At 39.5% G+C, this 23,089-nt stretch overlaps 1 protein-coding gene across 6 annotated transcripts in view; it reads left to right on the plus strand.

The window, feature by feature from the left end:
• Positions 1 to 21,906, plus strand: part of WDR37 (WD repeat domain 37) — a 58,453-nt gene extending 36,547 nt beyond the window's left edge. For all 6 annotated transcript variants that reach the window (XM_053410062.1, XM_053410059.1, XM_053410058.1 and 3 more), the window contains 4 exons: positions 14,524 to 14,658; positions 15,636 to 15,750; positions 16,485 to 18,409; positions 20,480 to 21,906. In XM_053410062.1, coding sequence (XP_053266037.1) covers positions 14,524 to 14,658; positions 15,636 to 15,750; positions 16,485 to 16,616 — 382 coding nt within the window. In that variant the 3' untranslated portion in view covers positions 16,617 to 18,409; positions 20,480 to 21,906. The remainder of the gene's footprint in view (positions 1 to 14,523; positions 14,659 to 15,635; positions 15,751 to 16,484; positions 18,410 to 20,479) is intronic.
• The last annotated feature ends 1,183 nt before the right edge of the window (positions 21,907 to 23,089 follow it).

The following is a 23,089-nucleotide window of genomic DNA, read 5'->3' on the forward strand; positions in this document are numbered from 1 at the left end:
CTGGTTTCCTTAGAAGCTACAAGTGATTACAAGCAAGTGATTATGTCGGTGCCCCAAAAGTGTTCTTTCCCCCTGCCCCGATCAGATGAAATTTCTACTTGAAAAGCACAGCTTGTTGCATTTTTTTTTTTTATAATATTTTTATTGAACAATTTTTTATATAACAGAAACAAAACATACATGAACAAACATTCAACAATAATGAAACATAAAACAAGTACCATTTCATAACCCAATTTCTAAACCTTACTTCCTCGACCTCCTCTTACTTCCCGTTTCTGTATTCCAAGTTCTTACCGTTATTCAGCGAAATCTTGCCTTATTTTATTATAAATTTATGCTAATCACCCTTATTCTCTTTGTCGTAACCATTACTGATAGTAACCATTTGTTTTAATCCAACATCATTCTAACTGTCACCAATTTTATAATATTTCTTTAGATAATCCTTGAACTTTTTCCATTCTTCTTCCGCCGCTTCTCTTCCCTGGTCTCGGATTCTGCTCGTCATCTCTGCCAAGCTCATATAGTCCATCACCTTCATCTGCCATTCTTCCAGTGTGGGTAGATCCTGTGTTTTCCAGTACTTTGCAATAAGTATTCTAGCTGCTGTTGTAGCATACATAAAAAAAATTGTATCTGTCTTTAACACCCCCTGGCCGACAATACCCAAGAGAAAGGCCTCTGGTTTCTTGGGGAAAGTATATTTAAATACCTTTTTCAGTTCATTATAAATCATTTCCCAGAATGCCTTAATCTTCGGGCACGTCCACCAGAGGTGAAAGAAGGTACCTTCCTTTTCTTTACATTTCCAACATTTGTTATCAGGCAAATGGTAGATCTTTGCAAGCTTGACTGGGGTTATGTACCACCTATAAATCATTTTCATTATATTTTCTCTTAAGGCGTTACACGCCGTAAACTTCAACCCGGTGGTCCACAACTTTTCCCAATCAGCAAACATGATGTTATGACCAATGTCCTGAGCCCATTTAATCATACTTGATTTTACCATTTCATCTTGTGTATTCCATTTCAGCAGCAGATCATACATTTTTGACAAATTCTTAGTACTGGAATCTAACAGTTCAGTCTCTAATTTTGATTTTTCCACCTGGAAGCCTATTTTTCTGTCTAGTTTAAACACTTCATTTATTTGGTGATAATGTAGCCAATCTCTCACCTTCCCTTTTAATTTTTCAAAACTCTGCAATCTCAGTTTGTCCCCTTCCTTTTCCAAGATTTCCCAATATCTTGGCCATTTCGACTCCATATTTAGCTTTTTAACTGCCTTAGCTTCCATTGGTGATAACCATCTTGGAGTCTTATTTTCCAGCAAGTCCTTATATTTAACCCAGACATTCAGCAGTGCTTTTCTGACAATATGATTTTTGAAACTTTTATGCGCTTTAACCTTGTCATACCACAAATATGCATGCCACCCAAAAATATTGTTAAATCCTTCCAAATCCAAAATGTCTGTGTTTTCAAGAAGCAGCCATTCTTTTAGCCAGCAGAAAGCTGCCGCTTCATAGTACAATTTAAAGTCTGGCAGGGCAAACCCCCCTCTTTCCTTTGAATCCGTTAATATCTTAAATTTTATTCTGGGCTTCTTGCCCTGCCAGACAAATTTAGATATATCTTTCTGCCACTTCTTGAAACAGTCCATTTTATCCATTATTTGTAATGCTTGAAACAAAAACAACATTCTTGGCAAAACATTCATTTTTATAACTGCAATTCGACCTAACAAGGAAAGCTTCAAGTTTGACCATATCTCTAGATCTTTTTTCACTTCTGTCCAAGTTTTTTCATAATTGTCTTTAAATAAATTCACATTCTTAGCTGTCATATTCACACCCAAATATTTCACTTTTTTAGCCACAGTCAACCCCGTCTCATTCTGAAACCTTTCTTTTTCAATCTGTGTTAGATTTTTCTCCAATACCTTAGTCTTTAACTTATTCAATTTAAATCCTGCCAATTGACCAAACTCTTGGATTATTTCCAAAACTCTTTTTGTGCTAGCTTCTGGCTCCTGTAATGTAAGTACCAGGTCATCTGCAAATGCTCTCAATTTGTATTGTTTGACTCCGACCTGAATCCCTTTAACCAACTGGTCCCTCCTGATCATATTAAGCAAAACCTCAAGGACCGATATAAAAAGTAATGGGGAAATGGGGCACCCCTGTCGTGTCCCTTTTTCAATCTTAAACTCTTCTGTTACAACATTATTTACAATTAATTTTGCTTTCTGTTCAGAATATATTGCACCTATACCATTTTCAAACCCTTGGCCTACCCCCATCCCCCGGAGGTTCTTCAACATAAAACTCCAAGAAATGTTGTCAAAGGCTTTCTCGGCATCCACAAATATCAAAACAGCCTTAGTGTTTATATTCACTTCCAACTTCTCCAAAATGTCAATTATATTCCTTACATTGTCCGACAAATGCCTTTTCGGGAGAAAGCCCGCTTGGTCCCCATGAATCTCCTCCATCAAAACTCTTTTCAGTCTCTTTGCTAAAACATCAGCAAAGATTTTGTAATCCACATTTAGTAAGGAGATGGGTCGGTAGTTCTTAAGTTGGGTCTTTTCAGTCTCTGTCTTTGGTATAAGTGTAATGTAAGCCTCTCTCCACGTATCGGGTGCCCTTTTCCCCTTCATGATCTCATTACAGACTTCCTTCAAAGGTTGTATAAGTCCTTCTTTCAAAACTTTGTAATATTTGGAAGTCAGTCCATCTGGTCCAGGTGATTTGCCCAAAGTCATGTTTTGAATGGCATCTTCTATTTCCTGTATTGATATCTCCTGATTCAAAATTGTCTTACTTTCCTGCGAAATTTTTTTCAGCCCATTTTTCTCGAGGAATTGTTGTATATCTGTTTCATTCTGCGGCCCTTGTGTATACAATTGTCTAAAGTAGTTCTGAAAACAGTTCCTAATTTCCACTGGGTTACATATGTTCTTTCCTTCCACTTCTAAGTTTGTTACCGTGTTGAGTTTTTGTCTCTTCTTTATTTGCCAAGCCAATAACTTGCCACATTTGTCTGCAGATTCAAAAGACTTCTGTCTCATTTGTTTAATTTTCCATTCTATTTCTTGATTCATCAGTTCCATATATTGTGTTTGGTACAATTTAATTTCTCTTAGAATCTCTTGCGATTTTGGCTTCAATCTTAATTTCCTTTCCCCTTCTTCTATCTTATCCAGGATTTTCTCCTTCCTCTCATTTTGCTTTCTTCTCTTTAATGTATTTTGTTGTATCAAAAACCCTCTCATCACGGCTTTGCTTGCGTCCCATACTATTCTTTTTTCTACTTTAGTCCTTAAATTAATTTCAAAATAATCTTTCAAGGTTTTTTGGGCCTTTTTACAGATCTCCTCGTCTCTAAATAAGGTGTCATTCATTCTCCATCTGAAAGAGCCAGTTGTTGTTTGCTTCATCACCATCTTTACTGCATTATGGTCGGAGAGAGTTTTTGGGCAGATTTCCACTTTCTTTATATTCGACGCCATACCGCTAGTCACCCAAATTTGGTCAATCCTAGTCCATGTCATTTTGGCTTCAGAAAAGAAGGTTCCCTCTCTCTCTAATGGGTGTTTTGTTCTCCAAATGTCGATCAAATCCATATTGTCAGTCATTTCAAAAAAGGTTTTTGGTAGTCTTCCATCTTTTGTGACTACCTGTCTTTGTGCTTTGTCCATATTTGTTGAAACTACTCCATTCATGTCTCCCATCATAATCAGTTTATAGTCCATATAGTCCGTTAAAGTCTCATGCAACTTCTTAAAGAATTCTGTTTTCCCTTCATTTGGTGCATATACCCCCACTATCAGAAATTTTTCTCCTTGAAATTGAATTTCAATTGCCAAATATCTTCCTTGATCATCTTTAAAGATTTGTTTCGGCTGCAAATTTTCCTTTACGTAGATCACCACTCCTCTCTTTTTTACTTTATCTGAAGATATAAATTCTTGTCCCAGTCTCTTATTTGTTAACAATTTTCTATGTGCTCTTGTCACATGAGTCTCTTGTAAACAAATCAAATCCAAATGATCTTTCTTTAAAGCGTGAAATATATTTTTTCTTTTTCGGGGGTTGTTTAGACCATTACAGTTCCAAGTTAGAAGTTGCAAAGCCATGATGGGGTTATTTAATTCCTCCTACAGCTCCCAATTGTTGTTCGTCCTTTGTCGGTGGTTCTGTGTCTTTGTCTAATCTTGAAGGATGTCCTTCTCCTGGATGGGTCTCTTTCTGTAGGTCTTCTTCGTGTTCTCCCAAGAACTTGTCTTTATCACTCACTGTTTTTATTCTTCTTTTCTTTCCTTTGTATTTAAAAGACAAGCCTTGGGGAAACTCCCACCTGAATAGTATGTAGTTCCTCTTCAGTAATGTCACCAAATCCTTATAAGGACCTCTTGCATCCAAGATACTTTTAGGGATGTCTTTAAAGATCTCAATATAAGAGTCCTCGATCCGAAGGGTTGTTTGATAATGCAGGTTCAATATTTTATCCCTCTCTTCTTTGGATCTTAGAGTTATCAAGCAGTCTCTGGGTCTATTCTTCTTCTGCCTTGTTCCCAACCTAAATGCACTCTCTATTTTGAACTCTTCTTCTTTCAAATCTTGCTTCCAAAAATCAGAAAACTCTTTTGTCAAATAATCCACCAAGTTGTCTCCTTCTTTTTCCGGCACAAGTCTAATCCTTAGGTTTTTCTCCTTGCGTTGCATATCCTGCATAGAAAGTGTCAGTTCATACTCATCCAATTTCCTGTACACCAGTGGAAGTTTCCCTTCAACAGCAGTAGCAATTTCCTTAGCTTCTTCGGCTATCTTTCGCGTTGTAGATGAATCTTCCAATAGTTTCCCAATTGCTTCTGCATTAGAGTTCACTTTATTTCCAAGGTCAGTTATACTTTTTGTATTCAGATCAATTTTCCCAGAGATTTCTTCAATTTTCTTATTTGTTTCAGCACCTTGCTTCTTTAATTCCTCTAAAGAATCACTTATTTTTCCCAAGGCCTTTGTAAACGCATCTTCTGAAGACATTGTTTTCACTCTTGCCTTTGTTGCAGCTGCAGCTCCCGGGGCCCCTGATACAGAGGCCCTTCTTTGCATAGAAGAGTCCACTTTGTATTGTCTACCAGATCTCAAAGTTGTTTCTTGTGGATCTTCTTTCTGTTTACCATCTGCCATAACAAAGTCTTTCGTTCAAGGTCATTCCCACACTCTTAAACTGTCAACAATAAAAAGTTCTCAGGTTTTAAATTCCACTTAGTTACTGAAGCTGGCCAAATCCTCTAGAGGGCGCAAAATCAGTTTCTGAACTTTAAATTGTTCCCACACTTCCAAAAAGCAAAAGCCCTCCAAGTCCCTTACTTTGTAAAAGATCCAAATTAAAAGTGTCCTGCAAATGACTTACTATGTAGCCAAATACGATGTTTCAAGTTGAGAGTAACCAAAGTCTATATGTCAGTTACTTTCTAACCTTATTTGTATCAACCGTCCTTAGCCGGTGTCTTTCCTCCGGCAGTCCGACCCCCAGGTAGATAAGCGGCGGTAATCAGTTCAATCTCCTTTAAATTAGGCAGGAAGTCCCTTTAAAATCTTCTTCCCCCCCTCCCCTGCCTTTTGGGGGGGAGTTCTTTGCTTGGTGTCGGGTTTCTTAGCTCATAAAAGCTCCTGTCAGAAGTTACAGCTTCACTGTCTTTCGCTTTAATCTTGCTGCAGGACGGTAAGCAGACTTCCTTTTTAGTACTTATCTGTCTCAGTGCCCAAATTCATTAATTTTGACGTCCAATTTGTAATGCAAACTCAATCCTACTCACGGAAAGTTGCTCTCTTTTAGTCCAAAATCTTCGGAAGAAGTCAGCGCTCTCCGCTGATGGCGACGCGGCTTCGCTTCGCAGGCTGGGTGAAAGCGACTCTCAGCACCGCTCCACGCACCCCTCCGCTGATCTATAGCCTTTAAAAAGGCTATTTCACAACGTCGGGGGGGCGAAGGTGCCCGCCGAGTCTCCGGTTCACAGGCTACGCGCCTGTGACTTTTAAGGGTCTTTGCTCCGCCGTGAGCAACAAGACCCGAACCCGCGAAGCAGATCTCTCCCGGAGCTCCGGGAGAAATCCGCCATTCAGCGCTGGCGCTAACCCGGAAGTCCAGCTTGTTGCATTTTTTGAGCTGGTAACATCAAAATTCCCTCCAGTGATTCCAGTAAAGTGGAAGCTACTGACGAAACAATTTGTATTGTATGCATGATCAAGATACTAGATGTATACAGGACAAACACTTTTTATGGATAGGCAGCCTAGCGATATTTGGTATCACCTGAAGGAATAGTTTGACAGTAACTTGAGTGATCGTTTATCTCCAGACAACATTCTTCCATTTTGTTCGTGGCTGTCTGCTTCTTTATCTGTAGCTCACTATATCAACGAATTAGGAATTTGCCTTTAAACAGGGAGTATTCATGTTAGTCTACAAGTGAAAAGTCCTACACACCATCCTCACGATTCAGATATACATCCTCATGTATATCTATCTCTTCATCTGTTGTCACTTGATCTTGTACAGCTCAGTGTGTACTTAGGCACTCTGAAAAACTTTTGTAACAAGATTTAGCTCTTGGGGTCAGGAAGACCTTCGGTGGAAATAAACACTAGATTGCCTAGTTGAGTTATTTCCTCCCATGATGGCTGGAGCATGTACACTTGAGGCTTGCTCTCATCCCAGGCAGAATCCAGGGTCAAGTAACAACTGAGCTGGCTTATGTTTACGTGCTACATGGTAGTTGATTCACACCCAAAGATGCTATAGGTTCATAAGTTTTCTTTGAGCCTCTCCAGGGTGCAATAATACAGCACATTCAATAGGTCTCTATTTTCAAACTAAATTTATGAAATCAGTTGTAACTCTTTTAAAAGTTTTTATAATGAAGGAACATCCTTTTAATTAAAGATGCATCTCTTGATTCTAAAGGGATAGTTCCGTTAGATAGTAAAGATCTATCGGTTTTTACATATATTGGATATATCTATATCTCTAATTGATTAGATCCCTTCCGCAAATGGATGGCACTTCCCAGTGACAGAAGCGCTGTTTCACACCTCATGTAGAAAAGTAAAACTAAAGACAAAGAATCTAGCACAAGTGGAAGCTGAACTTGCCTGTGTCAATGTTGCACTGTGAAGCCTCGTGTTGAGTATTTGCAGAGGAGCTTTTGCTTCCTCCCAGTTCTTTGGATCCAGTCTGATTATTCTGTGCCTATTTACTCCATTTTAATGTGTGTGCATATATATTTTCTGTTGTAAAAAAAGCAGATAACACAAAATATGTTTGGTACATTAAAAAAAACACCTAAGTGATCTATGGGACCCTTAGGTGCTTTCATCCAGTTTCTTCTGTGAAATTGTGCCGTTTTCTTTGTTCTGAAAGATAGGGCTGGCATGTTTGCTGCCCCAGACAAGTGGGAAACTGCAAAATTTTAAGCTTTTGATTTACAGATTTACAGATGCAAGCTATGCTTCTACAGCTGTGGTTAAAAATTAGTTAACCAATCTGGGTTGAATAATCTGGATGTGTTCCAGCAGATGGCGCCTTAATTCTGTTTTTAAACCTGAAAAACACTATCTTTAACATTTCAGGCATATGCAGTTTCTATAAAGAATGGGAAGCTTAGCTATGTAGACTATAAAACAAAGCAGTTTGCGGTTTAGTTTTTTAAAATTTAAGCTACATGGTTTTTTTCAGTAGGATTTTGCAGGTGCCTTAGCTTAAATTTGTGTGTTTTAGAAACACATTTTTTTCCTCTAGATAAGAAAGATCAGCATGAAGGATTAAGTGCAGGTAGAAAATGTTTGCTTCTGTGGCTTGGTGACACTTGATGTAAGAAAGTGATGGTCGGAAACTTCCACATGATACTGGTTTATATAGTATTTCAGGATTAAAATATAAAACAAGGCTTGACATGCCAAGTTTTTCAACACTGGATAATAAGAGGGTGTTTGCAAGGGAGAGTGTGAAATAAATTTACATTAAGACTAAGGCTAAGAAAATTCAGCTGTGTTTATTCTTACTAGAAAATAAGGGTACCAGAATGAGATTTTGTTTTTTTCAAAAATACATCTTACTAATGCATGTTTACTAAGAAAGAACCAAAACTGGAATCAGAACTTGCATTGCAATCCTAAACATTTCTAATCAGAAGTAAGTCCTATTGAATCCAGTGGGGCTTATTTCCAGTTAAGTGTGGTTATGATTGCAGGCTCAGTTGCTTTGAAAGGGGAAATTCATACATAAGCTTCTGCAAACATTTTAACATTCGTTTGTAGGCCAGGAAGCTTGTACACTGTAGAGAAATGCAAGATTGATGCCCTGATCTTGGGTATAATCACTTGGTCTCACTGAATACTCTAATACATAAGTGCATGTGTACTCAAGACTGAATTATTGTTTGAAAGCAGTGACCTCCCCACAAAATGTGAGTTACTCATCTTTATCTGTGGGGTGAAAAATCTATATTTAAGACTTTTCTGTGATAGGAGTAGTTAGGGAAGAATGGTGTTTTTCCTTAATGACACATACATGTTTCAGTTTATCTTGAACAGTTGCCTGGTCTGTATGGTATAGTAGCTTGTAAGTAAAATCCTAATGAGACTTTGGGAACCTTGGCATTTCTTAGATTCTTGGAAAGAAAACCCTTTAGCTTAAATTTATGCGGAGGTAGATATTCAACATTTAAATCCCATTTCTTCCTCTGTATCCATGCATATAACAACAGCAAGGCTTTGGATGTGCTTTGACACATGTACACATGTATTGACCTAACTGGCCACAGAAGGATCTGGAGCAGTGGGAGGCCAGGGCAGTGGTCCACATCTCTTCCCACCCAGTCTGATTTCACTTCCATGGAATAGGTGACAGTAGGCCTCGTGTTACTGGTTCTCTACATATGCTGTGTCAGATATAGGACATATGTGTCCACATCTACCAATCTGCCTAGAATGCTTCATCAGCGATGGCATAGCCCTGTGCATTCCTCACCATTACTGCGTCCTTTGATAACAGAATATAGCCAACTTACATAGGAGCTTCTTGTTTTCAAAAGCCCCCATTCATTTTAACGATGATTTGGGGGTCGGGTGGGGGTATATATTCTGATGGTTGGCAACTTGGTCAGGCTGACTTCCCCCCACTCAGAGTTCGTCCTCATGTTTCTCCCGCCCGCCAGCCAAATGTTTCTGCACGTATTCTTCACCATTAGCATTATGTTTCTGAATGGCTAACTTTGCTAACGTTTGCCATTTGATCAATAAGGATTACTTCATGCTAGGGAAATGGTAATTATTCACGAACTACCATTTAAACCAGTTGTAATCTCTGCCTCGACACGTTAGCATTTTGCAGCAGGCATGCCTCTTCCCAGAATGTAATGGATTTATCTGGTTCTCTCTTCACCCCCCACAATGCACCGGCAACCCTCTCTAAAATATCATGCTGTGTGAGTGAAATGGGCACTGCAGTGTTAATTTTTTTGAAGCGGTTCCAAACAGCACACCGCATCAGCATTTCATGGTCCAGCATTTTCTGCATCATATTTTTTTCCCCCCATGAGTGTGAAATTTCAGCAGATTGTTATGCAAAACAGTTTTGTGTCTCTGTGTGACTGGGGAGACAGCTGTTAGTCCTAATGAGGAGTGCTAGCATTACAGTATTTCCGTTGATTGAGACCCACGGAGGGAGCAGAATGTTCCAGATCAGGCAGTGGTGTGTGGTGAAAAAGTGCCACTCTGTCAGCTGGAAGTGTATGCTCGGCTGCTCTCTACGACAAGATAAATGAGTTTTGCCGGGGCTTGGCAGAGTCTGAAGTTTTTCCAGAGAATGGTAGTAGCACACCAAGTTCCCTGTGGGGGACCCACAGTTTAAGGGTGTCGTAAGATTACTGTCTCTTTGCCAACTTTTTTTTTATGCCCAAAGATACCTGTCACCCACTCGTGAGTTATGAAAAGCCTAATGCCTTTTAGCGTTCCATTAACACAGAGTCTTAATGATCTTTTGTTGACATTTTTCATTAATTTAGCCGAGGGGATGTTAACCACTGTTTTAAGTTGGCCACGGTTGCTAGAGAACCCAGCATTGAGTGAGAAGAAAGTGGGGGAAATCTTAATTTACCCTCTGTTCCCCCAGTTCTGTATTTAAATGTTCCAGATTTGGCAAAGATTGAGCTTTGGGCAGTATGTGTTTTGTCAATAAGCCTCCACACATTAATCAAGTGCTTTACTTAACCCCCTGCTTTCCATTGACTTTAGAGTTCAAGCCTCCAATTTTGTCCATATGTATAAAAGTTGGCCTTGCTCCTGTATTGTTTGTTACAGGAACGGCGATCTTGTAGTCCAATGTCAAAGAAAGCTACCTGTTAAACTAGCTGAAAGGTGTAATAGGTTTGGGACAAGAAATAATGGTTCCTAGTGTGTTGTTGTGCCATGAGGTGCCATTTGTGAAGGACCTAAATTGACAGACTGCTTATAAAGGAGCATGGTACTTAAAGGGTTGCTTAGATGTCTTTATGCAGTTAGTGAACAATCTGTGAGGATGTTTCCTGCTCATTGAAATAATTCATGGCAGGTGTTTGCGTGCATGAGTATATACAATTTTAATTTTTTTAAAGCCAAGTGTCCGCTGGAACCTTAACGGCTAACAAATCTATTGGTTCATAAGCTTTTGTAGGCAGGAGCCCACTTCATTAGATGCGTGAAGTGAACAGGGAAGTGGTAGTGGCGACTCTTATTAGGTGAGTGAGGTTAAAAATGAACATATTCTTATGCTACCCATGCAGCCATCCAATCAATTGAAATAAACATAAGAAGAGCCTGCTGGATCAAGCCAATGGCCAACTAGTCCACTATCCTGTTCTTATGGCCTCTCAAGCAGGACCCAAGCACAAGAACACTTTCCCCCCTTTGGTTTCCATCAACTGATATTCAGAAACATTAGAGCATAACCATTATGGTTAAGTATCTCCTCCTCCTCCTCCTCCTCCTCCTCCTCCTCCTCCTCCTCCTCCTTCTTCTTCTTCTCCTCCTCCTCCTCCTCCTCCTCCTCCTCCTCCTCCTCTTCTTTGGCGATTACTCGTAGCCAAGTAAGATTGTATTCCATAAACACGGTTTTAACAATTGATTCCGTAAGTGACTGTGGAGGCCAATTCTGGAGCCACACGTCCTTCCATAGTGGGGACATTGGTTTCCTGGTGGGAGTTGATCACGGTGTGGATTTGCCTTCCTCTTAGCACATTTCTCCCTTGCGCCCAGAGTTCGAGTGTCTTCAAAGCCCATGACACCTAGGAGTTAAGTCACTAGGTGTCAGCATGTCCAGAGCTGTAAGACTAAAAACAGCCAACTCTTGCTGGTTACAGATCAGCTTCCATGATACCACATGTGGCGTTATTATCTTTCTAATGACTTAACTAATCCAGCTCTCTAGTTAAAAGAAATTGCATTAGTGCATTGAGTTAGTCTTTAAGATCCATAAGAAACTTTGATTTTCCTGTTACAGCTTATTACTCTTATTATTCTTAAAGACTATATTTACTCCAAAGTGCTTGCAAGGAAAACAGATTTTCTTGGTGTTCAGTTTTTGGATAAAAGGAAAGCTCATACATGAAGATTTGGGAGTGCTTTGGGAAGTATTTCTTTTACATAGAAATACAAAGTGTACATCCTTCCAAGGTTATTCAGCTATTAGTAATAATTATTAACAGACCATTATACTTATTGAGAGCCCCCTTTTCAAAATGAGACCCTTTAATGTACAGTAGACACACACATTTACAGCCAAATCAACATACACATATATTACACCTAGCTTAAGACATGGTATTTATGGTGAATAAATATTCTTGAGACTTTACTCTGGTATCTGAAATCAATGTAACTGTATTCTCTCAACTTTGAAATGAAAGCCAGCCATGTGCCCTCCAATTTGCTAATAGGTTTAGTATGTTACTGTAAAGAGGTTTGCATCACATGAAGTTTCCAGACTATCTTTTAAAGGCAGTTGCGCATCGATAGTATTGCAGTAATCTAGCTTTGCTAACTGAGGCATGGATAACTGAGGCCAGGCCTGTCTCCTCTAGAAATGGTTACGTCTTGTAAACCAGTTGGCAAAAGGCAGTCCTCTTCACCTGAATATGTGAGGAAATTATTGCACCAAGGAGCACCCAAACCAACCACCTAGACCTTTAAGGCGAATGCAACCTTACATAGAATAGGCCACATAACCCTTGCAGATTTTTAAGCACTCTTGAATAGCAGCATCTCCCTCTTGTTCACACCAATCCACTTTGAACTAATGCCAGACATTGGGTTGCCATCTCTACTGCCTCCCTGGGATCAGATGTTGAGAATAAGTGGTAGAGCAGAGTGTCATTTGCATTTGAATGACACTTCAGCACTTCACTCAGTGAAGGGTATATCCAAAGCTGCTGAGAGGTTCAAATGATTGTTGTACATTTGCCCAATGGAGAATTTCAGGAAAATAGCGGGTGGAGAGTGGCAAGCACAAATTGGAAATAGAGGGGATTTAAACAGAACAGAAATCTGATTAGATCCAATTCAGCTGTTCCGTTCCATTCCGTTTGGAAGGGGTTTGATGTGCATTATAATTGTAATGGTTTTAGTTACTTTTATAATTGCATATTCTATTGTTGTAACCCACTCAAGATCCTTAGGGTGAAGGGTGGGTAAGCAATCTTATTGAATAAACATACGTACATACATACATACAAGACATTTGAGAAAATCACTGAAATATGGCAGTCATCCATTCTAGCATACACAAGGCACCTCTGGATAAACAGGACCTCAGAGAGCAAAAACGGGGAAAGCTTCTTTCGGAGACCTTGGAGAGACCCCCTGTCAGATGGAGCATGCAAGTGCTGGATTAAATGGACTTGTGATATAATGCAATCTTACACGTTTTAAAAATCTACTTCTTCTGCGCAAAATCTTTATACTAGCTGTGTTTGATCTTCTCGGTTATCTAGCATTCATAAGATAAGGGTACTGCTAGTAAAGAGTTAATCTCTGGTCTTTTCTGTCTTTTTCAAACAACAACAACAACAACAACACATGCAACCTATACTGTAACCTTTTGGGATGCAGTTTGAGATGCAAATTTAAACAAGTGGGGGGAAAAAGTGTTCAGGTCCTTGAGCAGAAGAAGTTGAAAAGCAGAGAGCTTTGAATGGTTTCTCGAAAATATAAGCTTTTAAATCTTAACTAGATGAATAATTTTAATGCATGATGAAAGAATCAAATCTATTGTCATACGTTGTGGAACAGTGAAATGCTCCGCTTGCGCGACTTATTTCCATATGTAATGCATATAGTTTGGGAGACGAAGACGTTCTCCTGGCTGTGAATGTGTATGGTAAGTGGAGATCTTCCATAGATTCTGTGGCTGTTCTTAATTGCTTGTGCCTCCACAGTAGGTCAGGCGCATAGGCATCTGTAATTGGGTATTGGGCTCGGAAAGCTCAAGTGAAGACCTTTAGTTCTTGCCACATAATTACCCTGTGGCACTCTGATACAGCATTAAAAAACTTCGTACCACTGACATAATGGTGTTTGGATCTAATTAGACTTTAATTTGATGTCAATTTAAATTAAGAGGGCCTGCACATACTAGTCCATTGTGACTTGGGTAATACTAATCTCAATCAGTAGGCTGAATAGGACATGAAATCAAATTCTCACAGTACAATAGAAGTGACAGGAGCAACTTGACACCTTAAATTAAAATTACTAAAATCTGAGCAATTGATGTGCATGACCCTCAAGCTATACAGGATAGGTCATTAAATGCGATCCATAGAAATTGAGCTAAGAAGCACACTGTAATGAACCAGGGGAGGGAAAGAAAGGCTTTGTTAGCGTGCTGTGTAGGTGGAAACAAGCTCAAGGCTTTGTAGACTAGAATTAAAGCAATACCTTAAAACCTCGGTCTTTGTCCTTTCAGATGTAATAGATAACATGCTCCTGGTTTCTGGGGTTACATATTTTTATCCTCTGATCCTTGATTTGCTAATAGTAATTCAAACATGGCATTTTTTAATTTTTTAAAAAATATTGATCTAGAGTAGGCATAACACAGAAACATGACGTCCACTTTTTCCTTATGACTGAAGGGTGATTTTTATATATCTTATGAAGTCTCCTCTCTTGTGGAAGAGATCAGTTGCCTTATTTTAACATGTACTCGTATGTTAAAAATATTAAACTTCTTGTTTGATAAGGGATGCTGTTGATTGATCTTGGTGCCCTGCAGTTTTTAGCTACAAACTTTGTGCTTCCAGTAGTAATTCACTTGTTAGGGTTTTAAAATCATTGGATTTAAAGTTTGATTCTGTCCATGCCCCCCCTCCAGAATAATGTTGTATTGTAAAAGTGAAAAATGGCATGTCTGTTTTAGGTAATAATGGCTCTAATGCTAATATGGCTCTAATGTTCCCCCCCTCCCTTTAAGCACTGTGACTTCAGCTGTCTTCACTGTGGGAGACAATGTTGTTTCGGGTAGTGATGACCGTACTGTGAAAGTCTGGGACTTGAAAAATATGAGGTCGCCTATTGCCACTATTCGCACAGATTCTGCAGTAAACAGGTAAGCCCAAACAGTCCAATTGGTTAAATATAGGAGGTATTGGCTTGGTTTTCATGAATTATTATTATTTTTTCTAATGCTAGACTAGGCACAATGGGTGCTATCTCTTTGGGATTAATGATGTACATGTACAGCAGAGTAACAACTCTGATTAGACATCTCAGTGGTACCGTTTTAGTCATGGGGCCTAGTTTCTGCAGAAACTATTATAGTATGTTCAGAATGGTGGTGCCCATGACAATTGGGCTCTTCAAAGAGAGAGAACTGTAGAGAGGTGGAGTATTGCATGCAAATCAGTTAAAATTTTTAGTGGGGATCCCACATGCATTCTGGGTTGGACAGACTAGTTACTGAATTTGTATCCCAAAGTGAGCGTGTGGCTCTTAAGCATTACCTATTTGAATGGAGAGCTTGGTTCCAGACCTAAAGCTATCATATGTCTTTGGACCATTCTGTGGACATCAAAGCAAAACCAGTTTTAGGCCTCTTAGTCTGGTGCACCTTAGAATATATTTTTTAAAAGTGTTTGTATGACTGAAAATATTTGAATTTGCAGGAACAATTAACTGAATTCTACTTCTTTATGTATCAGGACTAAGTCCAAAGGCGTAGATCCAAAGATTCTCATTCATTCAGTTAAAGCATTTTATTTAGATGTATGACCTTCTGAAGTGTTCCTTAGTTCTTGGTGGTGATGGGAACCCAAGAAAATTCATGTGTGCATGAGGAAAGCCTTGCAATGACATTCTTGCTACATTGCTGTGTGTGGTGGCAGCGGCAGTGTGAATTTTGATCATCTTCATCTTTAGAAACAAGTGTTTTTCCAGTACTTGATTTTGTTGCAAAAATAAAGTAATATGTATTTGCGGGAAATGTGTACAAGATAAACCTCCAATTAAATCATTTTCAGTGAACTTGAACAACTGTCGGTTCTCATTTGTCAAGCTCCCTAGCTTATTTTTATCTCTCCTGTGCAGGATTAATGTTTGTGTCGGCCAAAGAATCATTGCCCTTCCACATGACAACCGGCAGGTTAGATTATTTGACATGTCTGGAGTGCGATTAGCACGGCTCCCTCGCAGCAACAGACAGGTACCAGAATTTTGAATTCTATATGTAAGAAAGATTCCTGCTCCCAACCTCTTTTCTCTGTGTGTATGCATAATTAGAAATATTGATAGCAGAATACCTGATCCAAAGATAATGTCTTTAACAGTCGTCTAGTTGCATATATTGAACACAGCTTCTCAGTGTAAAACAACTGCCTTGGATTAAACCTGTTTCTGAGCCCAATTTAAAGTCTTGTCCTTTAAAGCAGGATTATTATTCATTTCATTATGAACTGCTTCCTAGGAACATCTCAGTATGATTTCACAATGCGACTTCACAATACCAATAAGAACCTTCTTTTCAATTGGGGCCATTGGCCCCCAGAAATGAACCATGGCCTTCAGGTTCTTATTTCAGAAGCAAATGAACGTTTTCCATTCCAGTACTTCCCTCAGATAAACTGGAATCTGGGCTTCTACATAGGGAGGGGTTGTAACTCACCGTAAGTCCCTGCTTTCCCTTTCCACCTCCCAACCTTGAGGGTGGAAAGAAGAAGTGCAGGGAAACTTTGAAAGCCTTTCCCTCCCCCACCTCTTTTGCACCCCCAGAGTTGGAGATGCCAAGGGGTGAAAAAGGATCATGAAGAACTTTCAGAATCTCCCTGCACTTCTCCTTTTCATCCTGAAATGTTGGAGGTGGAAAGGGGAAGTGGCTGATTTGAGGCAGGGATGGGTAGGGGAGCCAATATTCTAACACAGGCATTTCTGTTCTCACAGGGGCATAGAAGAATGGTTTGCTGTTCAGCATGGAGCGAAGACCACCCGATCTGCAATCTGTTCACTTGTGGATTTGATCGGCAGGCTATTGGGTGGAACATCAATATTCCTGCCTTGCTTCAGGAAAAATGAGATGCTGAAAGAATTCTTTCCCAGACCCCTCAGTTTTGTTGCCATAGACTTTTTTTGTGCAGACTTTCCTGTAAGCTGGTCTGCTGTTAACATAAAAGGTGCACCTTGAAAGGGAGTGTGTTGCAAATGTTGTTACCACATTGTGCACAGTTTGCATGAAATGTACAGAAAAAATATGTGACCTTTTCAAAGAAGCTAGATTCTTGCATATGGACTTTTATAACTTGGCATCCACTGGTGAGTAGAAGGATATATGGCTTTCCTATGGAGCATATAAGTGTTCATAAGTTATTCAGCCTAGATGAACAGTAGGGCATTATGTTTGACTTAAATGTGAATTCTGTGTACTTATTGTGAAGAATATATAGTCTGCCTTTCCCTCATCATTTTACATATCTGCCTTGTGATTAAGGAGCGTATAGGGCTAAACTTAAGATGAAGGGTGAATTTCAGAAGTATGGTGGAGATTTCCCCTCCCATCTATATTTGAGCACTCCTGCTGATTTGAGCACTCCAATGTAGTATTTGAGTCTGATTTGAGCACTCCAATGTATTTATTTATTGGAGTATTTATTTCAATTCCCAATTTAAGGGAAAAATACAGTTTTTTTAAAGCATTGGGCATAGAATGTTGGTTTGCCATGTTGAGTATATTCCTATACATTTCAAGAACTAACTGGTTCACCCTTACCCTGTTGGCTGGAGCCACCATTCTGTGTTTTGGTATTTTACATAACTGCAAACTACAAAATATTATAATCACGGCAATCTGAGCAAGTTTTTAAGCACTTTAGTTTATAGCAGCTGTTATAAACCACAAGCGGCAGATGAAATTTCCTAGAGAATGTGAGGCCTATATCTAAGAAGGATTTACATTGCTACATTTTGTGAAGTTTTTTTATTATAAAAAAAGAATAAATCTTGAGGGTTTTTTTGGTGTGTTTTTTTAAAGAATGCACCTGTGTTTAACATATTTCAAAATGGGACCTCTCCCATCAACGTTCTGTTTTTGGGCCAACAACACTATGCCAGAGATCCAAAAGATCAGACTAGTTATACATGCCAATAAATGTGGCAAGCCACTATTGAAATTAAGTGGCCTGTCAGAAGCAGATTGTAATATGGCATGGTGCTTGGGAGCGGGTCTGCTGTTCAAGGACAAAAGTAAGGAAGGTCGTTGGACATGCCCCAACCCTTGGTCATGCTAACATTGTTCTTTGGATCCTGGCCATTGCAACTAAGTGTGCTACCTCAAAAATGAATGTGGGGCTACTATGAATCTTGCTGTTTGCCCTTGATAACACACTTTGGGTCTCATTCCAATGTGCTGTCATAAAGAGTAGAAGACAATCATACCAAATTCAAGGTTGTACTTTGTCAAGACGTAACTTGCTAACTTGGAAGGAAGGTCCTTGTGTTGTTTCACACCATTCGACAGGTGGTCCTTAGATGGGTTTTGCTCTTCCTAAGTCGTGTTGTCAGCTTGATATCTGCAATTAATATTCCCAAGCACCTCTGATAGCCAACTGTCTTGAAGAAGGTTAATGAGACCGTACGTTAGGATTCCTTCATAGATGTTGTATTTGCAGCTGAGGGCAGGCAGGGCTTCTCTAAACTGTCTGTCCACATCTCAGGGTTGGAGCCAAAATAATCAAAGTGGTAATGTAGGTTGCTTATAAAAGGTTTAAAATTAATTCCCCTACATTACTTTGAGTTACACTTCCTTGATCAGTTCTCCTCTTCCTCCTCCAGTTATTGTGTTCCATAGCACTGTCCAATAGGAATTTATCTGGGTGCCATACATCAGTTGTGGAAGTATTTTTGCAACAAAGACCTGGGAGGCGGCAGGAACATATTGACCTCCTTTTCTGTAAAAGAATCTTATGATAGCTCTAAAAGATCTTTGCGCATTGACAATGGAATTCTTAATCTGATGGCACCAAGATCCCTTCTCATCAAAAATTATTCCAAGATATCTAAAAGATGTTACTTGCTCAATAGGTTGGTTATTAATTTTCCATTTATGTCGGAGTTTTCTCTTGGGGAACACCATAATTTTTGATTTAGTATAATTTATTATTAGGTGTTCAGCTTCGCAATACTCTGTAAGAGCTCGTAGAAGTTTTCTTAGACCCACACAAGAGAAGGAAATAAGTGCCGCATCATCTGCGTACAAAAGGACTGGTATTGGTATATTGTTTAGGTTTGGGGAATGAGTACTTGCTTCCTCCATCTTTCCGACTAAGGAGTTTATATAGAAGTTGAATAGAATGGGGGCAAGAACGCAGCCTTGCTTGACACCATGGAAACTTTGGATTTCCTTTGATAGGTTCCCATAACGGTCACATCTAACACGGATCCGAGTATTTTCATGTAGTCTACGGATAAGAAGCAAAAGACGTCTATCGATGTTTGTGGCATTTAATTTTTCCCAAAGTCTATGCCGGGGTATCGAATCGAAAGCTGATTTGAAATCTAAAAAGGCTACATAGAGAGAGCCTCCTTTCTTTGAGGTGTATTTCTCCACTAGATGTTGCAATACCAGTCCTTGGTCTAGAGTTGATCTATGTGCCCTGAAACCAGCCTGGGCTTCCTTTAGGATGTGCTCCTGTTCCAGCCAGTCCGCAAACTTTTCACGTAAGTGAGTTGCATAAAGTTTGCTAATGATGCTTAAGAGACTGATTGGTCTGTAATTGGCTGGATCAAGTTTACAGCCTTTCTTGAATATGGGAACGATGATTGCCAATCCCCAGTCCTCTGGTATTATTGCTGTTTGATCTATGCTGGTGAAAAGGGTGGCAAGGACTGGGGCCTGGGATATTTAATTGTCAAAAACTCAAGTCCCTGGAATCTGTACAAACTAAATTTTACCGCTCCCTACTAGGGTTACCTACCTGTGTCTCCAACACTGCCATTAGGCTGGAGGTAGGTCAACTCCCTATTAATGCCAGGATATGGATCCTGAAGATTCACTTCTGGCTAAAACTCATATTTTTCCCAGTGGGAGTGGCTTCATTGACTTTATTAGACCCGTTCCAGTCTAAATGGAGATTGTCGCTTTATGAAAAATTGAAGGGCCTGGGGCTTTCCCCACAAGAACTTATAGCCGCAGGCTTTGAAAAGGCAAAAATGATGGTGAGCCAGCGAATAGGAGATGTAGAGCTTCAGGACCATATGAGCAAGATAGATAAATATCCAGCTATCCAAGATTATGAAAAAGGGTTTAATTTAACCCCATATTTGCTGGATCTACAAATCGCAAAATATAGGCGGGCGTTTACCCTTACCAGATTTGATGTACTGCCATCTGCCTTACTAAAGGGCAGATATGAGGGCACACCCTATGCCGAACGAGTTTGCCCATGTGGTCTGAAGGAGGTGGAAACGGCTTCACATGTGTTGTTACACTGCGACCTTTACGGGGATATCAGGTCACTGTTTATCTCTCCTATCGTCCAGAAATTTCCAGGTCGATCTGAATCCCAGCGGCTGAAAATCCTACTAGGAGATAAAAACCCAGAAGTAACACTGAAAGTGGCCAAGTTTTCTGCGGCCGCGATCAAGCGGAGGGCATTAGTTGTAAAAAAGTAAAAGATCTGACTCTTGGACAAGCCCCCCCCCTTTCTTTTTAAGTCTACACATATATGGTAGTGCATATATGAGTATATATGTGCGTGTGTGTGGGTGTGTGTGCATATGTGCATTGTTTTTATGTATAATTTTACAACTTTTAATTGACACCATCATTCCCTCGTAAACTACTGTTGTCTTTATGTTGGTTTTTTTTCTTCTGGTCTATGACCGTAATAAACTTATTCATTCATTCATTCATTCATTCATTCATTCAATAGGAATTTAAGAAGCTGACTCTAGGGGAGAGAGTGGAGGCACCATTTATGAGAGTGCTGAAATCATAGCAAGTTGAGACATAACGTTATAGCATGTCATATAGGAGTTAAAGTAGTTTATGGAGAAAAGAATTAATGCAAGAAACATAATAAGTGAATAGCTTGATTTGTTTGGGGCAAAAGGATCTGTGATGTAGCACTAAAGCCTGGAACGAGTAAATGACTGAGGCTTGTGATTATATTATCAAATGTATAATAAGTAAATAATGACTTGGAATTTGATTTAAAATCCATAGGAGATACCGCTTTTTGCTTCCCTAATCTGGGTCATCCTCTACCCATACTCGATGGCAAAACTCAAATGAGTTGTGGATGGCTTTATTGCATGTTTTATTATATCGTTTTGCAGCATGTGCTTCTATTTGGGTCTTGTCACAGAGTGACTGGATGGGGAAGCAGTGTAGAGAGAAGCAATCTTGCCACATCACTCCTTTATTTATCTTTGTTAAAAGACAATGTTTTGCCTACATGCTCCCTAGCTAATGGGTGTTGCAGGCATTTCAGTTGAATGCAACAAACTCCTTTAGAATGTCTAAACCTGCCTTAGGGTAGAGCTTGGGTTCTCAGTGGTCTCATTGACTTGGGAATCACCCATTGAGTGGCTTGGGCTCATAGCTGTCCACCTTCAGTGAGAGATGATGGCTGCCAGTTGCATGGACAGTTCATATGAATGGAGTCTTTACATTTTTAAAATACATATGAAATAACAACAGTGGAGCGTGAAATTGATGCCCACTGTCACTGAGCTTTATATATCACCAAAGGACCACCCTCCTGTAGCAGAGGTACATGCTTGTTCCCACTCAGCCACAGGTCTTGGCTTCATTGAAAGGAGCAAGTTAGTTAAGTGTTGTGTTGAGGCAACAGGTGCCTGTCCCAACAGTAGATGAATGGTAGCAGTGAAAACAATTATACATTTCACATTTTCTGGTCTTCACATGATAATGAACAGGTGTTCTAATAACTGCTGTGAGTATTGATTTAATTATGTCTTGCATTTCACATAGAAGGAAAGTGACTGTTACATATTTTCAGTATTGAAACTTAGTTTTGCATAAGATCGCTGTATCACTGGGCAAATCACAAAGACCTGTGTCTGTCTGTCTTTCTCTGTGTATATGTGGTCTTCAAACAGTGCACATCATTTTTTTAAAAATGAAAACATCTGTACCTATTTCAGAAATCGGAAGAATCTTATTTTGATGCCTAAGTCTTTGAAAACCAACTTCCGCAGAGGAAGAAAATCCTGTACTCGTATGTCAGTGTAGAACCACTTGTTTTTTTGTTTACTGATATTCTGGTGATTTGATTGTGTTTTTTTAGATGTTCAATGTGTGTCTTTGTTGCAATTTGAAAATGCCATTAAATCATTCAGCATTGTTTCCGAATGCGCGTTTTTAATAAGTTCTAAATGACCTGATTTGTGCAAGTCTCACCTTGTTCTCTATGTCTTAAGTGAAAGCAGCCAAGTGGAATTTTCCCCAATATATTTCGGGTGAATTCCACCCCCCCTTTCTTCTGCTCTTTGAATTGGAACTAGATGTTCAGACACAAGGGGCTGCTGCTGAAGAAACAAGCCTATGGGTCCTTTTCCTCCTTATCTATAACAATTAGAAACAACACAGTGATATTCATTACCGCGGTTCCACTAACTAGCTGTTGCTTATGGGTCAGGAAAATCCACAGCTTGAGGTTAATCACATTTTGCATATTTCTAGACGTTACAGATAAGAATGCAAGAATGAGATGCGGAGCTGTCATTTTCAATGGTCCTCAGCTGATGGGGTTATGTCCTGATCTAAGGTGGGTCACAACAGGAACTCTACCATCATAAAAATATATGGTTAAAAATTTAAGATATGGCATGTTTGTGTTCAAGGTGGTTCCTGGGTCTGAAAAAGTTGTAGCCATGGCTGGCAGGAAGAAAGCCAAGTTAGCTGTAGGAAATGGGACTTCTCTGTGTTACAAAATGTACCCTACATTTTGAAGTGTATAACTTAAAAGTGGCTTTGACAGGTATTTGTACGTTTCCATTTCGTACCCTATTCTGTGCAAGCAAATCTTTAATTGCATCTTGCTACACAGGTTATGAACATCCTCCATGTGGCTTGTTTCCCCAGTGTTACGTTAAATTGATTTTTCTTTGCTTAAAGAAACGAGTCAAAACATAGATTCAGTACAATTTATTTTGATACAACAGTCCTCCGAGTATCACGAAACACTCTACAGGCTGAGCAGAAATAACGGATACAGCTTACAATAAGCTGAAGTCAAGATTGACAAGTGATCCAAAGATTGTCGCGTTCATATAAAAATGAAGTGTTAGGATTGCTATGGAAACATCTTGCATAGTTAACATCCTTCCTGAAATATTCTTGCAAAATTGTCATCAATAGCATCTTGAAGGCCTTATGCTATGGGTTTGTCAGGCAGCACAGGCGAGGCCAGGCATATTAAGTTACTGGAGTTAAACATTTCTCACAGAAGAATCCTTGCGAGCATGAAAATGGAATTGGGAACGGAACACCATGTTGCTCCTCTTTCCTTCTGTTTAAGAGGACGTAA

This window comes from Podarcis raffonei, chromosome 12 (assembly GCF_027172205.1).
Source record: "Podarcis raffonei isolate rPodRaf1 chromosome 12, rPodRaf1.pri, whole genome shotgun sequence".
Taxonomy (NCBI): domain Eukaryota; kingdom Metazoa; phylum Chordata; class Lepidosauria; order Squamata; family Lacertidae; genus Podarcis; species Podarcis raffonei.